The sequence below is a fragment of the Crassostrea angulata genome, chromosome 5, assembly GCF_025612915.1.
Source record: "Crassostrea angulata isolate pt1a10 chromosome 5, ASM2561291v2, whole genome shotgun sequence".
Lineage (NCBI taxonomy): Eukaryota > Metazoa > Mollusca > Bivalvia > Ostreida > Ostreidae > Magallana > Magallana angulata.
Window position 1 is genome coordinate 19,120,016 of NC_069115.1, and position 14,658 is coordinate 19,134,673.

The following is a 14,658-nucleotide window of genomic DNA, read 5'->3' on the forward strand; positions in this document are numbered from 1 at the left end:
TGCATCGTAAATATGCTTACAGCACTGGTTAAGGATAGAGTCATTACCCTTTACTCTGTCCTCACATATTGACTTTTTCTGAGACGAATTTTAGGCACATTTATGTACCCTTAGAAAAAATGCGCTTGCAGAATTTGTCTAGTATATATCTTTTTTTTTTTACCACAATAGACAAAAATATACGCTAATAGAGGCTGTAAATAGCGAAACTTAATATTATATACAGTCATGTGAAAGTAGCAGTTGGAACTTCAGCTACCTGAATGTCTGAAAAAATGCATGCAAGTCTGTGGTGCTTTATGATTAGCTTCTGTTGTAATAAGTAATAATTAATGCAGAATCAACTGCAAAAACAATAAACGCCTTAAAATAATATATAGAATTTGTTTATCAATCGTTGTAAAATAAATAACGTTCAGATTCAGGACTAAAAACAAAAGTAGTTATATACAAACATAAGCTATCATTTAGACCTTTATATATTGATTTTTACAAAACTGCACCTTTAACGGCTGCAAAAATGCCACCTTGGCCTGGCATAGTTATCACTAAATGTTCACTGTTTAATCAGAATGAAATTGTGTATCATACGGGCATTTAAGTGATTGTGTTAGTGTTCATTTTCATTTTTTGAATCCGTATACCTATAGAAATGATTTTATAAAAATATATAAATTACGGGAACGGCTATATTAGTTATTTTATCCTGTTTCCGTCAGCCGCGCCGCATTTGTCCCAACACCGTCAAAATTTGATTGTGCAGGAACGATCGTTTCTTTTAAATGAGGATATGATAGCAACAAAAAAAAGTGCGATAAACAAAATTGACGGAATGCTATTTAAGGAAGATCAGAGCTAAATTTTCCGAAAGCTGAAATTATTCAGATTTAGATTTTTGAGTTTGAGTGGTAGAGTTGCTATTCGTGACATTTTTTAAAAATATCAATACACTGTAGTAAACTCCAGGTATTAGAAAATTCCACTCTGTTAACAATATCTTTTTAAACAGCAAGTTAAACGGTACAATTTTAAATGTATCGCTGTCGTTTAATTTTCTATGGATATTTTGAAGATTTTGACATCGGAAAACTGATTAGATGCATGGTTGCGTCATGTGAACATTTAATTTACCTTAGCTGTACATATCGAAAGAAATCAAACAGCAGATAAAGATAGAGTCAGTCGCATTCAATTAACAGCATTAATGATTGGACCAACGAGCAATCACAATGTGTTTTTAATGTTATCCGAATCATAAACATAAGTTTTCACTCAAAAGGAAATTAGAAAAAAAAATCATTGAGAGAAGTGCACTCATTTGGTACTTTATGATGCCCAAGGTTCTCAAGTTAGTAACAAGGAATATGCTTATAATCGATCACCATATTTATAAGAAACCCCCATTATTTCCAGTGCCAGAATAATTCAAGCTTTTGCAAGAAATGACTGACAATGTAGGCCATTCGAGAAATGATGATTAAAGTTTTTGAGTTTTGTTGGTCAGGAATCAAGTCATGTAAATGGAATTAGAAAAAAATGCCATAAACTTGTGTTTGAGTATTACCGTATTTAAGTTTGCATCACAGCTTAAGCATGGATATCTATGTACCATTAAACGCAACCAATTAATTATGTATTTAAAAATTCATATAAAAAACATATTTTGATAATTTTTTGTCAGATCTGCTTAAGCTACATGTATGCATCGTAAATAAGCTTACACCACTTGTAAATGATTGAGTCATTGCCCCTTACTCTCTCCTCACATATTGACTATTTCTGAGACGAAATAACAAAATATTATATATTAAATTTTAAGCACATTTATGTACCCTTGGAAAAAATGCACTTGCAGAATTTTTCCACTAGACAAAAATATACGCCAATAGAGGCTGTAAATGGCGAAACTTAATATAGTATCCACAAGTCAATTTTATATCAAATATTTTCCACAAGTGTGATATATCATTTTAAATCTTGGAAAATGTATTAGAAGACAATGACATTTTGGAATTCTTTGGTTTACATTGTTACTAAAAATAGACCGCAAAAAGTAGTGTTTATGTTTTTGTTTGTGACCATTTCTTGGGAATACTGTCTATTAATTCTAATAATCGGCATATATACTAGATAATTATTATCACAAATCAAATTAAGTACAATAGGATTGTAATACACACTTTCTTTAATCATACTTTTCTGATTTTTATTGGTTATCCCAATCCCTTTATTATTCCGCATCTCCGCGGCTATGTTAAGGCTGTCCGAAGCTAAATATATATCGAAAAATGATACTATTTTAATTATCGAAAAATACTTTAACCGAGCAAGTTTCTTTAAACTTTTATTACATAAATTAACAGTGACATCTAACACTATAGTTGATGTATTTTTGTGACGTCATATATTTTTCTTAAGCACGTGACGGGTGTATTCTAACACGGTAAATAATCTATAAAAATCGCATCGGCACAAGTGAATAATGTCATTAAATCAAAAATATTTTTATGTAAAACCCCTCGATAAGTAATGTTTTTTGCAGTTCTTGCTGGGGGTTCAATTGAATATTTCGTTTATTTGAAATATTGTCAAAACATTTCGCACCGCCATCAAAATTAGGCACATTCTTACCTTTTAGGCTCGATTTACACAAAATCGGGTCAATCTGTAGGTTTCCCCCAGCAAGATTCACATTGGTACTTATTTTCTCTCCCGATTTCACTTAAAATATACTAAGATTGTTTTTATCTTTCACTTGTGCCAAGTCGTTTTTTATATGCATATACATATCACCATTCATTAGATTACACGTAGCAGGGGGAGTCTCAAAACCATTAGTTTATGAATAGTTATTTACCTATTACGAAGCTTTAAAACTGTTGATTTTTTTAATACTCCATATCGGTGATATTGAATTTAGTATCACTAGTACTTATAACAGTGTCTATGTAAAGGAATGAAGCGGTTTTATATTATGCACTATGAATTTCACTTATTATGTTACGATACATTCCCTAAGAACGATCGAATGGAATGCAGATCGTGACGTCAAAGTTAACTATGACGTCATATCTTATGAAGTACAGACAAGTGACGTTCTACATATCGCTGTGAAATTAATCGGGCAGCCTTAACATAGCCGCGTCGTATTTCAACGTATTCCTACGCCAATGTCCCGCTGACAAAAACGACGTCAAAACATCAACGAATAAATATTTGAAATTCCGATATAAACAGTTCAAATTATTGCAATAACTTTGCTTGTGATTAAATTGGACAAATTATATGCCATTTACATATTTTAATAATTTACTAACTTCATTTAGTACATAGTAATACGTCTTACCACTACTAATACATGTACTACATAATACTAGTTACTAGACGCAAAAATACATTATCTGTAGAACAATAATAAGCCTTTTGCACCAAATAATCTTTATAAATTATTTTACAAATCAAATATGAAAAAAAAAAAACGATCAATGTAATTAATATTTTCATACATGATTTGCAGGTGATGAATTTAAACCGATTTTAGAACTTTCAACAGATTAGACATAAGTTTCATGTGAGTCCGTAGGTGTCTTTTTCCATTGCTGCCTATTTTAGAAAATGAATACAGTTTTTTGTCTTGATCAGTCTGCTTCAAAACATTTTTCCTGTAGCGAAGCTGTGCTTTCAAAGCATTACATTTGTCTGATCATGATGTAAGATTCAGCTCTTTCATTTTCAGTTTGCACTCTTGGGGTGATTTCCACAAGCCATACTTAACAATGTCATCACTTTGTTTTTCCAGCTGCATTCGTTTTTTTTCTCCTTTTTTCAGCTCTTTTTGGAACTCCTCTTCTTGTCTTTCTTCTTTTTGTCGTTGTATTTCTGCTTTTTTTTTTCGGCTGAATAGTTCCCTGTTATCAATAACTGATCTCCTTGCTTCTGAAATAAGAACGTCGATATTTTCACTGTTTCTCATTATCCATGTGGAGGTTTTGTTCATTAAGAAGAGAGTGTACGCCTCGATAGCCGGGGTTGATATGTTTGGTTTTGATTTCAGGTTTTGGTCAATGTAGGCATAAAGTCGCTCAGAATAAGAGTTGTGTTTGTCCACACTCTTTGTAGCTTGTGAGAGTTCCTCTGTGAATGATTCATATCTACCATTTGGCAAATGATCTTTGTAGACATGAAGCACTACTTTTCGGATTGATGGTAACAGGACTTTGAGAATGATTTTCACGTCATTATCATATGTTGACTCTTCAGGTAAGGATTCGAAGAATTTGTCACCATGAAACGCTACTCCTTTTAGGGATGGAAAAGTTCCCTTCATGAAATCAACGACGTTTTCGCAAGCATCTACCAAATACAAAGACAGATGGAGATAATGCTGTGCCTTGTCTTCAATTGATGTGTCCCTGTTCTCAAGAAGATTCCACAGGGGCGTTGTAACCATCTTTGATATCAAACCTGACGCTTTCAGTCCAGCAACATAAAAGGAGACATAAAGATCCGATAGAACAGATTTTAAAAGTCTTTTGTTTTCCGTATCCGATTTCTCCAGAAACTCAATAATGTGGGAATGGAAAAATTATAGACAGGCAGCATTTTGAAACAGAATATTGAATCTATGGTCTTTGAAAGGTTGAAAAGGTAGTGACGTCATTCTATTTTCAGCAAGAAAAGGCTGCATGTATGTTCGGAAGGTTCCATAACACCTACATTTTTCATCCCCTCTTCTAGCAAAAGCTTTGCACGCACTTCTGATAAAACGGAAACAACCAGATTCATCACTCTTAGAGAACATTTTGTCAAATACTGGAGGATGTCCTGCAAAATTCCCGACCTCTGTTTCATATAATCCTTTTTGTGCAGCATTTGCCATATGAAAAAGACCATTAAGACCACAGAAGAAATTGTTAAGTAAACTGACTTTTTCTTTTTCTTCATCATCCATGGTGTTGTAATCTGCTCGTATCTGTGGCAACACCTCCTCTCTGTAACCTTTTAAGGGCTCATTGAACTTTAACTCAGTTGAAGCACGATCACTCATAGTACTTTAAATGTTACATAAAATCTCGTTTCCGGCACTCTGAGCATGAGTTTCTTTTCTGGTGTCTGCAATATCCTGCAAAATTTACTTGAAAGTATCCAGTGTGCTTTGTGCTGATTTTGTAGCCATTTCACGAATTCCTAGAGCAAAGTAACTACCTTTTTTATCACGAACAGAAAATCCCCCGTACTTGATGTCAACTTGATGATATTTGATTTGGGCTGAAATGTTCTCGGCAATCGGCTAGAGTGTGTGGTAATGAAAACAATGTTAACAAATCGTACGCAGAATTTGTATGTGTGTAAATATTTATTTAACTTTAATGTAATATAATTTGTTTTTGATGAATCAATTTCTTATACAGAAAGAAATGTAATTATGATAGATTTTATATTTAATTCAAACAAGAGTTGGATTTTTATAATTGAACCCGCTATTTTCGGTGTGATTTGATCTCGCGCTGAAATATTAGCAGCGCTCGGCTAAGCTGTTTGGTATTAAAAACAATGTTCACAACACAGAAAATTTATTGATCATTTAAGCTCATAATTTTACATGTAGTTTTCAAAATTATTCGTCATTTTTATACATTCTATAAATGATACAGCGACGATTTACAACTCGGCAATTGTTTCTAAAAAGATATTCCACGTAAATCTTAATTCATACAGCATTATTGTAAATAATACCATTTATGTAAATTGTGATATGTTATTTTTATGCCAGTACCAGAAATAATAGTCTAAGTATAATATAATTGTAATTCGTATTGTTGAGTATTTTTGAGTATTTAGCTGATCTTCCTTTTTGTCTACGTTAGCCAATCAGAGTGCGGCATTTAGTCGCGCGATGTTTTGACTACGCCATTTTAACTGTCAGCTGTCAACAAGTTTGTAAATACCGCAGTCAACCCAACCTCCCTCCCCTTCATCACCTTTGTAGTTGGGGATTTTTTTTGCAATGTATTACACATGTATGTTGCTGTTGATGTGTGAAATGCTGTTTTTGTTCAACAATATTTTTGTTGTATGTGTATTTGGTTCATGTTGATATTGTATACATCTTTGTTTAATATGGGGGAGGTCATTAGCTCACTTTTTATAACTTGCATTCAATGTCTGGTAATTGATATTATGACTGTTTGAAGACCTCCCCTTATTGCCTAATTTTTCTTATTAGCAAAAATAAATGGTAGTATATACACACACCTTGTTATATTTTTCTATCAATCCTAGCCAAATCAACAATATTACGTAAAACGTGTTCTTTCTCAAGTTCTGCCATTATCAGTTTATTCGTGAAGATCATTTAAAGCGTTTATACGTTTATCATTAACATCGTTTATCCTTTCCTATCGTGTATCAATCCTATCACATCGTGCTTGTATACTGTTTTATCATGCGTCAATCCTATGCTATCGTGCGTGAATCTTATCCTATCGTTTATCTTGTAAAAAAAATAACGTTGCGGTTACTGTATCAATTTGCGTTGATGGAACATTGTGTTCGAGAAGAGAGTACACACATAAATGGAGTTCTGGGGTGAAATCTTTTTTATTTCTTGTCAAATATATGGATGGCTCTCGTTTCATCCCCCTCTTGTACAATGTAGCTGTTCGATGAGATAATTAGCGATTTGATCATCCCTTTCCTTTAATGCAGTTTGACGTTCATTGATATTCATTCTTTGTTGATCATTATCAACCTGCAGTTCATAAATAAGTTGTTGATAGTCTTCTTTTGTTGTGTCAGTTGTTGTCTCCAGTTTTGTACGTTTGGTTTTCCAGTAATCCTCTCTACTTTTAGTGCGTTTGACTGTTTTGTTTCATGATACAAAATTTTCTTGTAGCACTCGGTTTTTCCTTGATACATTTTCAGACTTTATGTTCAACGTTTGCAAGTTAAATATAGTTTCAGATAACTTGAACTTGATGTCGGATTACAATTTTCAGACTGTGTTACAATCCACTTGGCAGTTTTGGATGTCCCATGTGATATTTTAGAGCAAATAACATCAGAATTCCGAATCATTTGGGTAGAGCAAGACATCTAACGAAGAGTTTGTTGAATAAGAAAAGCAATCAGCAGTATCCAGCAAGTTCTGAGATAAAAATTAACCAGTCGTAAATAGATATACTCTTGGATGTTGGTAACTGTTGAATAAGAAAAGCGATAAGCAGTATCCAGCAAGTTCTGAAATAAAAAAATAACCAATCGTAAATAAATATACTCTTGGACGTTGGTAGCTGTAAAAATTTAATACCGGTATATTATCAGATTTACAAATCATGTTACATGGAACCACGGTATTGAAATATAAACCTACTTAGTTTTTGCTTGCCTTGATTTCAGAGTTAAAAAAAAAACTGTAAATATTTTTCCATTAAATGGAATACATTTATAATGTTTTTAAATCAATTACATGTATTAACGTTTACAACAATCGATCAGAAAAAAATCATACATGTGTGTTAATTTTTTTTTAAACTTTCATACCGCATACTGTATTATGGTTTGTGTATATATGTGTGTGCTTCAGTGTGCATGAATGCAGACACGCACGTGTGCATATGTACATGTGTGGTTCAACTTTCGTGTAACTTGATTTAATCAAAGAAATTATACTAGTAAAGTAAATACATATGAGTATTGTGTCCTTTACGATTATTTTGCCTATACCCGTGCTTGTACGGAAAGTACCGTCCACAAAAAGCATAGATACAGGTGCCTGTAGTAATATGATTTTCTCAACCTAGGTACATATTTTATAATGGTGTTTGTATCTATTAGTTTGTAATAAATCATGAAAACGAGCATCGGGATATTTATATACATAACATTGTATAGATTCAAATTCAATCATTATTCTGAATCATGATTACTTCCAGCATAATGCAATGAATGCTACTTATACAAGTGTAAACAAAATGTAGTGCTTTAAAAAATGTTTATACTCGATGTGCTCATACTCAGAATTTTGCAAGAGAATTGAAGAAAAAAAATCAAGCAGTTTAGATAAATGTAATTAATATTCTAAATGGTTATACTTAAAGAAAAAATACGTGTCACTTTATGATTCTTCGGAAATCAGTTAATCAACCGCAAAAAGATTTGCATCACCACTAGGCCTTTCAACACGCATTTTATTCAACAAATTAATTGCATGTTTTTTTATATACGTAGATATGAATATTTATTTTTTTAAGTTAAATGTTTTAATGATGTAGTGGCAGATATATTACTAAGACTCTTTTCAATTTGCATTTGTGTAATCTGCGTTTCTGTAAATATGATTAAATAAATAGTCTATAACATTGAAAATGTCTATACAGATTAATTATTTACATGGTTTTATAATTTGGCTTTGTAAGCTGGTGCTTTCATAATTTTAAAGTACTGGAGAGAACTTGATCATTAGATGGATAGATTTTAATTTATGTTCTCAAAATAAATAATTGTATTTGAAATAACTATTTTTCAACTAATATATTTGAATGATGTTCACTCTGCATGCATGTTGAACCTATATTTATATTATTATCATATTATCAGTGTACAATACAAAGTTCAATTTTTATTTAATTCTTCATTGTTAAATGTTTTATTTTTTTCTATAAAATATTCTAATAATAACAGATTAAATAAGTTATATGTTACAATAAAACTAGTTCCAATAATACAGGTTATAAAATCTATGAATGCACAGCTAATAAGGAAGTGAAAATAACAGTGAAAAACTGGATATTATTCTACATTTCCCAGTAGGATGCCCCATATTTGAACCTGCTAGAGTTGTTCCCCGTAATATATCCGTGGTAACAGCAAACAAACTCCATCCGCGATTTTCTCTGTCCATAGACGACGTCAATTTTCGGTAACAGCCAAAATATGTTATTTTCAAAAGCGCTCGTTAACGCAGATGTTTACTAGGGAAGTATATGTATTAGTTTGAAAAGGAGTTAATATCGATTTCATTAAATGCCGTTACAGATATGCAAGCTGTCTGAGAAAACGAGGGATTTTTTTTATTAAAAATTACTTACTTTCTGTAGTCTTTTATCATGGCGGTATAAACATTTTTCGTGCGTTGTTTGGTATCATTTTGTTCTGCAAGTTCTCTAGCGTCTGTTTGTAACAAAGAACAGTCGCATGCATCGTTATTGTCCTGGAAACGGCCGAATAAAACAACGCGACTTTTACTACCTGTTATATTTCAGGCGAAGCTTTCGCAAGCAAGCGCGATACTCTTTTCATTTTAATTTAATTTTAGACGACGTTTTATGAAATAAAATACATACACTAAGTATTTTTAGGTAAATCATTCCACATATATTTTTGTTCTATGATTATTGAGTGAATACAAGCTTATGAATTTGCTGTTTGAAAACGCTGAATTTTGAAATAGAGTCACATAGCGTTACGTTATGATGTGACTGTGTTTGTGGATGCAAAAAAGGCAACACTTGCTCCTTGCTAAGATTCAATGAAACTATTGGGGTTTTGCAGGGGCTTCCGGATAAGCCAATGGTTAACTCGTACAGAGTTTTTTTTTCTCCGAATTTACCGAGTGTCTCAAAATTAATACATACTATTTCATATAAAAACAAATAATCCGGATTATTCAAGATGAATGAGTACAGTCTCATTTAATTTAGATAACTGAAAAATTGTGTTTTTGTGAAATCTGCAATTTGTTTACATTTGTATACTTCTTCCACTTTCGATATAGAGATCATTCGTGCATTGAAAACACAATTATAACTCTATTTTGTAAAAAAAAAACAGATATGAAATGTCTGTTCTGAAGCCTTCGGTCAATGCACTTGATCCCTACTTGATTCCTTATTTAAGCCATTATTTGATAAGTTCATATCATGTGTATTTGTTTCATACGTATAAAGACCATCAGTATCAGGTACTCCTAAATCAGTTTCAGTGAGGGTAGTTTTTTTACCAATTGTTTTTGATGATATATTAGGTGATGTCATTGGCGTGGTCGTTTCTGTCACCGCAAAATCTAAATTATGAGAAATTCTAGGATGTTAAAGATGATTGAACACTTTTAAATGATAAACATGACAAATGCAAAAATCAAACAAAAGGTCATCATTAAATTATCAAAACAGTTATGAAAACTAATGTTATAACAGAGAGAGAGAGAGAGAGAGAGAGAGAGAGAGAGAGAGAGAGAGAGAGAGAGAGATAAGATAATTATAATTACCGCAATAAGACTTATTATAAATGTTTCCATTGTAAACCGCTCTCACAAAGTGGACTTGGGTGCCATTATTGCAATATTCATCCCTTTTATCGACAGAAAGTGGATTTTTAACTTCGTAATTTAAGCTTATATCATTGCACGATATATTTTTGAACATATCACGTAGCATTTCTTTCACTGGAACTGAATTGATTACAAAAGAAATGCATGTCTCAAAAAGAAACATGCTTGTAAAATTGCTATACTCAGCTATTAGCTGTCCATTCACCTAAAACGAAAAATAGAAATAATATTGATGCCTGTTTGTCAAACTATACTTCTATTTACTTTATAGATATCCTTTTATTGCAAACTCTCAGAAGCGTGTGAATCCACGTTAAAAAAAAATATTAAAACTACAACCTTCTCAAAAAAAATCGGTAGTTATTATGTCATTTTTAAATATATTCTGCGGATTACAATTATGAGATAAAATGCAAATAACATGAAATCAGTTTCTGCAAAATGTTGTTCTACATACAAGGTAAGGAGAACTCTTGAACATAAAAATTAAGTTCTATTTTTACTTTGTTCATGATAAATTGTATGTATACATCATTTACTGTATAAACGAGCCTATGTTTCACACACACACACAAACGCATTGTTTGTTGTTTTTTTTCCTTCAAAAACAAAGTTAATTTGTTCGCAATAAAAATCCTTTAAGACCACTGCATTACTTATTATTATTTTTTTTTGGGGGGGGGGGGGTTGTATGAAGAATGCCCTTCAATATTCTCCTTATAAAGGCACGGAAACAAATCCGTTTTGTCAAGAAGGAAGAATTGATTTTATAGTAAAAATTTGTTCAACTGGTTGTATATAAGGTAAATAAACAATATTCAAATTATATTTTGATATCAAATCAGAGATTTACCTCAAAGACTGGTTGAGTCCCTTATCTATTTGTGAAATTTAAATTTAGATCTATGGCACAGCGATATGAATTTGCCTTGTGTGGCCATTATAAAATGTATATATATATATATATATATATATATATATATATATATATATATATATATATATATATATATATATATATATATATATATATTTTTTTTTTTTTTTTCTTTTCAACTATTGCATACATGTATTTTGTGCCTTCTGTTATTTTGTTTCTATACGTTCAATTCCCATCTTTTTTCGAATCGTATAAGAATAGGTGTATAAAGCGTAAGCATATTAAGCCGAAATAGAGCACGGCAAATGTTTTCAACGAAACTCTTACTAGCGCCGATAGCAGGTCTGGAAACACATAAACATTTGTTGATGTTTTAGGGTTGTATGACAACATGTTGAGTAACTAATCAAGTCAATTTAATAATTAAATAAAAGACCAAAACCTTCTTCTCTGGTGATTATTTTTGGAACTTAACACTATTTTAAAACATCACATGTGGTTAGCAAGGCACGTCAGTATACAACAGTCAATATAAAAATAACAATAGCCTATCGCTCGTGCACTACGTATTAAACCCTAACTACTATTTATGTATAGAACATGCACAATATAATTGCATCGTGCATTATCATATTTTTACTCTTCTTCTGCTTATTGTATATATGATGCAATGATCTATATTTGTATTGTATTTAACAAACACATTTTGTCTATGTTTACCATTGAAATGGGAGTAAAGGAATAAAACCATCTTGTTTTACTAAATCGATATACAAAACTCCCTAATTCTGAGTTTTAAAAGGAGTGCAATGAAGAACACTTTGCAAAATACACAGTGGTTAGAAATAATATGACATTAGTTTTACTTTTATACAGCTATCTCTTATTTGATATTCATATAGATTTTTTTTACATTGAAAAGAAAATCAAATTCTAGTTTAAATACAGTACTCAAGAGAGTCTTAAAACTTATCTGCTTTATCCCTTTTCTTCCAAATTTGGGTTTTCGGAATATTTACTTTGATTACGTGAAGAAAGATTGAATTTGAGTTGGATTTTTTTAAAACAACTGTTTTGTGCCATTTATAATTAATCGATCTTTAAAGGGTAATGATGTCTTACGTTTATGATTCAGAAACAGGAGTAGTATGAAAAACATAACAAAAGTGATGATAAATACCAGAGAACCATTCATAGAATACGTGAAGTTTACTGTCGAGTTGATTGTCAATTGGCTACATACAGAGGATAACCTCTCTTCAAGCATTTCAGCTGTAGACAAGAGTCGTTTCGATACATTGGAGCAGTTTGATGGAACGACGTTGTTTATTTTCCATATTACTGAATACGTGACATAAATTGCAGGTATACCTAGAAGGAAAACAGTATATTCACTCTTTTGTTTGGATTGAAGCATCAATTATATATTTTGCGTTACTGAGTTTACATACAGAAATTTTAGAAAAATAAGATCTTTTGTTAAACTGCATTTTTGTATTGTTGTTGGTTAAGATGGTCCGATAAGACACATGTAGCAAGTCATTCTTATCACGAGATCTTTGATATGAGAGATATATTAATTGACGTTCGGGAAATATCTTACGCTTGCATGTCGATAACACAGGTGACCATACTCCATTCAGACAACTGTAAGATTGTTTTGTTTTACCACTTGAAAAAATGAAACCACGGTAGCACTCAGCAACACAAGACCGATCGGTTGTACACAGAATAGAGGCATTATCTACAGTCAGGTTAATCTTCCTCACAGAGCAACAGCCGGTCAGCACTGCCAACAAATTTTAATTATCATCCAATTGCAATATACATATATTCAAGGAAAAATGATGTTACAGACATGCACGTTGCATCATTCTAAAGAATTAAGCGAAAAGAACTAGAGGTACTGTGAGCTTGTTGATGATACCCCCGCTAAAAAAACCATAGCAAATCTAGTACTGGTAATGGCTGCACCATTTTTACAGTCACTGTAATCAATCTTTGTGTCAATTTTTAATTCCAATCATTTTCCATTGCAAGATATGACCAAAACAGGAAATTCGCATTTTCTTATCAATGACCTTGAACTTGCACAACTGACTCTGGGTCAAGTTCATGCACATTTTCAGGTCATTAGCATTTTTTATGTAAAGTAGGAGGGTCCAATTTTATTTTAAGAAAATATAAACCGGACACAGACTATGAACTTTTTTTTCTTTCAAATGACCTTGGACTTGCTCTTATAAACTTAGGTCAAATTCATGACGCACATAAGCAATCTTACTGTAAAGTAACAATTTTTAACGATTCTCCATTAGAAATATTAATAATAAAAATAAATAATAATAATACAATTTGAACAGTTCCTTCCAGTGACCTTGAACTTGCTGAAATAGCCATGGGTTGAAATCATGACAAACCCTCAGGTCGTAAGCAATCTTTATATGAAGTAGGAAGTTTCAATGTTTATCCATAAGAAAAATATGATCCGAACACGAAGATTGCACATTTCCTTTCAGTGACCTTGAACTTGACCAAATGACTTTCGGTCAAAATCACCACACACTCTTAGGTCATAAGCAATTTTTTTGTCAAGTATGAACTTTAAATGTTTCTTCATAAGAAATATATGAATCGGGGACGATTGTATAGACAGTTGGACGGACGGACAAGGTATTTCCTTTATACCCCTCCAAACTTTGTTTTTCGGGAGTATAAAAATCTACCTACAATCTGATAACCATAGATAAAGAGAAACAACAAAAATCAAATAGTTCCGGCTGGTATATGTAACATTTCTTAAATGCACATATCAACATTTACTTTCAGTTTGTAAAACTCAAAAAGTTCGGTAAATTTTAAAAATTTTGGAAGAAAAGTTGGCCGCTTCCTGTTTCGTTGATAAAGATTGATTTTATATTTCATGTCAATAACTTACCTGCTGACTGGATCAGACACAATACCACCATATACAAAGCATTCATTTTGACAAGGAAGATTTTGATTTTTCAATCAAGTAAAAGGACGGAAATCGGACCAGAAAGCCATATGACGTCATAAATAATAATAATAAAAAGTTCACATGGCAATGTTCAAGTCAAACTTTCTTATCATTACTTTTGATTCTTCATCACTCCTCTTGATTAATCATTATCACCGATGCTAGATTTAAGTGTAATCTTAATTTTTCTTCCCACTCTCCCACTGTCGTGTATCTCTCTGTAAATCCTAATTATTCTGAAACATTGAATTGATTTTTTTTATATATTCATCTTTGTTAGCTTGAGGTGAGCATGAAATATCATGTTTACTAAATAAACTACAAACCGCTTTTTTGGGTAATGTATGTATGTATGATTACACACCAGAGTTAATTATCATTTGAAAATGAGGATATTTTTTTTAATTTCACAAAGCTGTGTTGTTTTATTCTCATATGTATTTGATG

At 31.9% G+C, this 14,658-nt stretch overlaps 1 protein-coding gene across 1 annotated transcript; it reads right to left on the reverse strand.

Annotated features, from left to right (window-relative positions):
- Positions 1-9,860: 9,860 nt before the first annotated feature.
- LOC128185191 (uncharacterized) lies at positions 9,861-14,285 on the reverse strand. The gene is made up of 5 exons (XM_052854850.1): positions 14,149-14,285; positions 12,814-12,999; positions 12,391-12,581; positions 10,268-10,535; positions 9,861-10,063 (listed from the first exon to the last, which is right to left on the reverse strand). Exons 1-5 carry the CDS (start codon positions 14,192-14,194, stop codon positions 9,861-9,863), a joined length of 894 nt encoding a protein of 297 aa, XP_052710810.1. The 5' UTR covers positions 14,195-14,285.
- Positions 14,286-14,658: the final 373 nt, after the last annotated feature.

Excerpts from the sequence above, each read along its gene's own strand:
- LOC128185191 (XM_052854850.1), bottom strand. The coding sequence starts at position 14,194 with ATGAATGCTTTGTATATGGTGGTATTGTGTCTGATCCAGTCAGCAG. Across the intron at positions 13,000-14,148 it reads GTGTCTGATCCAGTCAGCAG|TGCTGACCGGCTGTTGCTCT; the intron begins GTAAGTTATTGA and ends ATTTGTTGGCAG. Across the intron at positions 10,064-10,267 it reads TTATAATAAGTCTTATTGCG|ATTTTGCGGTGACAGAAACG; the intron begins GTAATTATAATT and ends CTCATAATTTAG.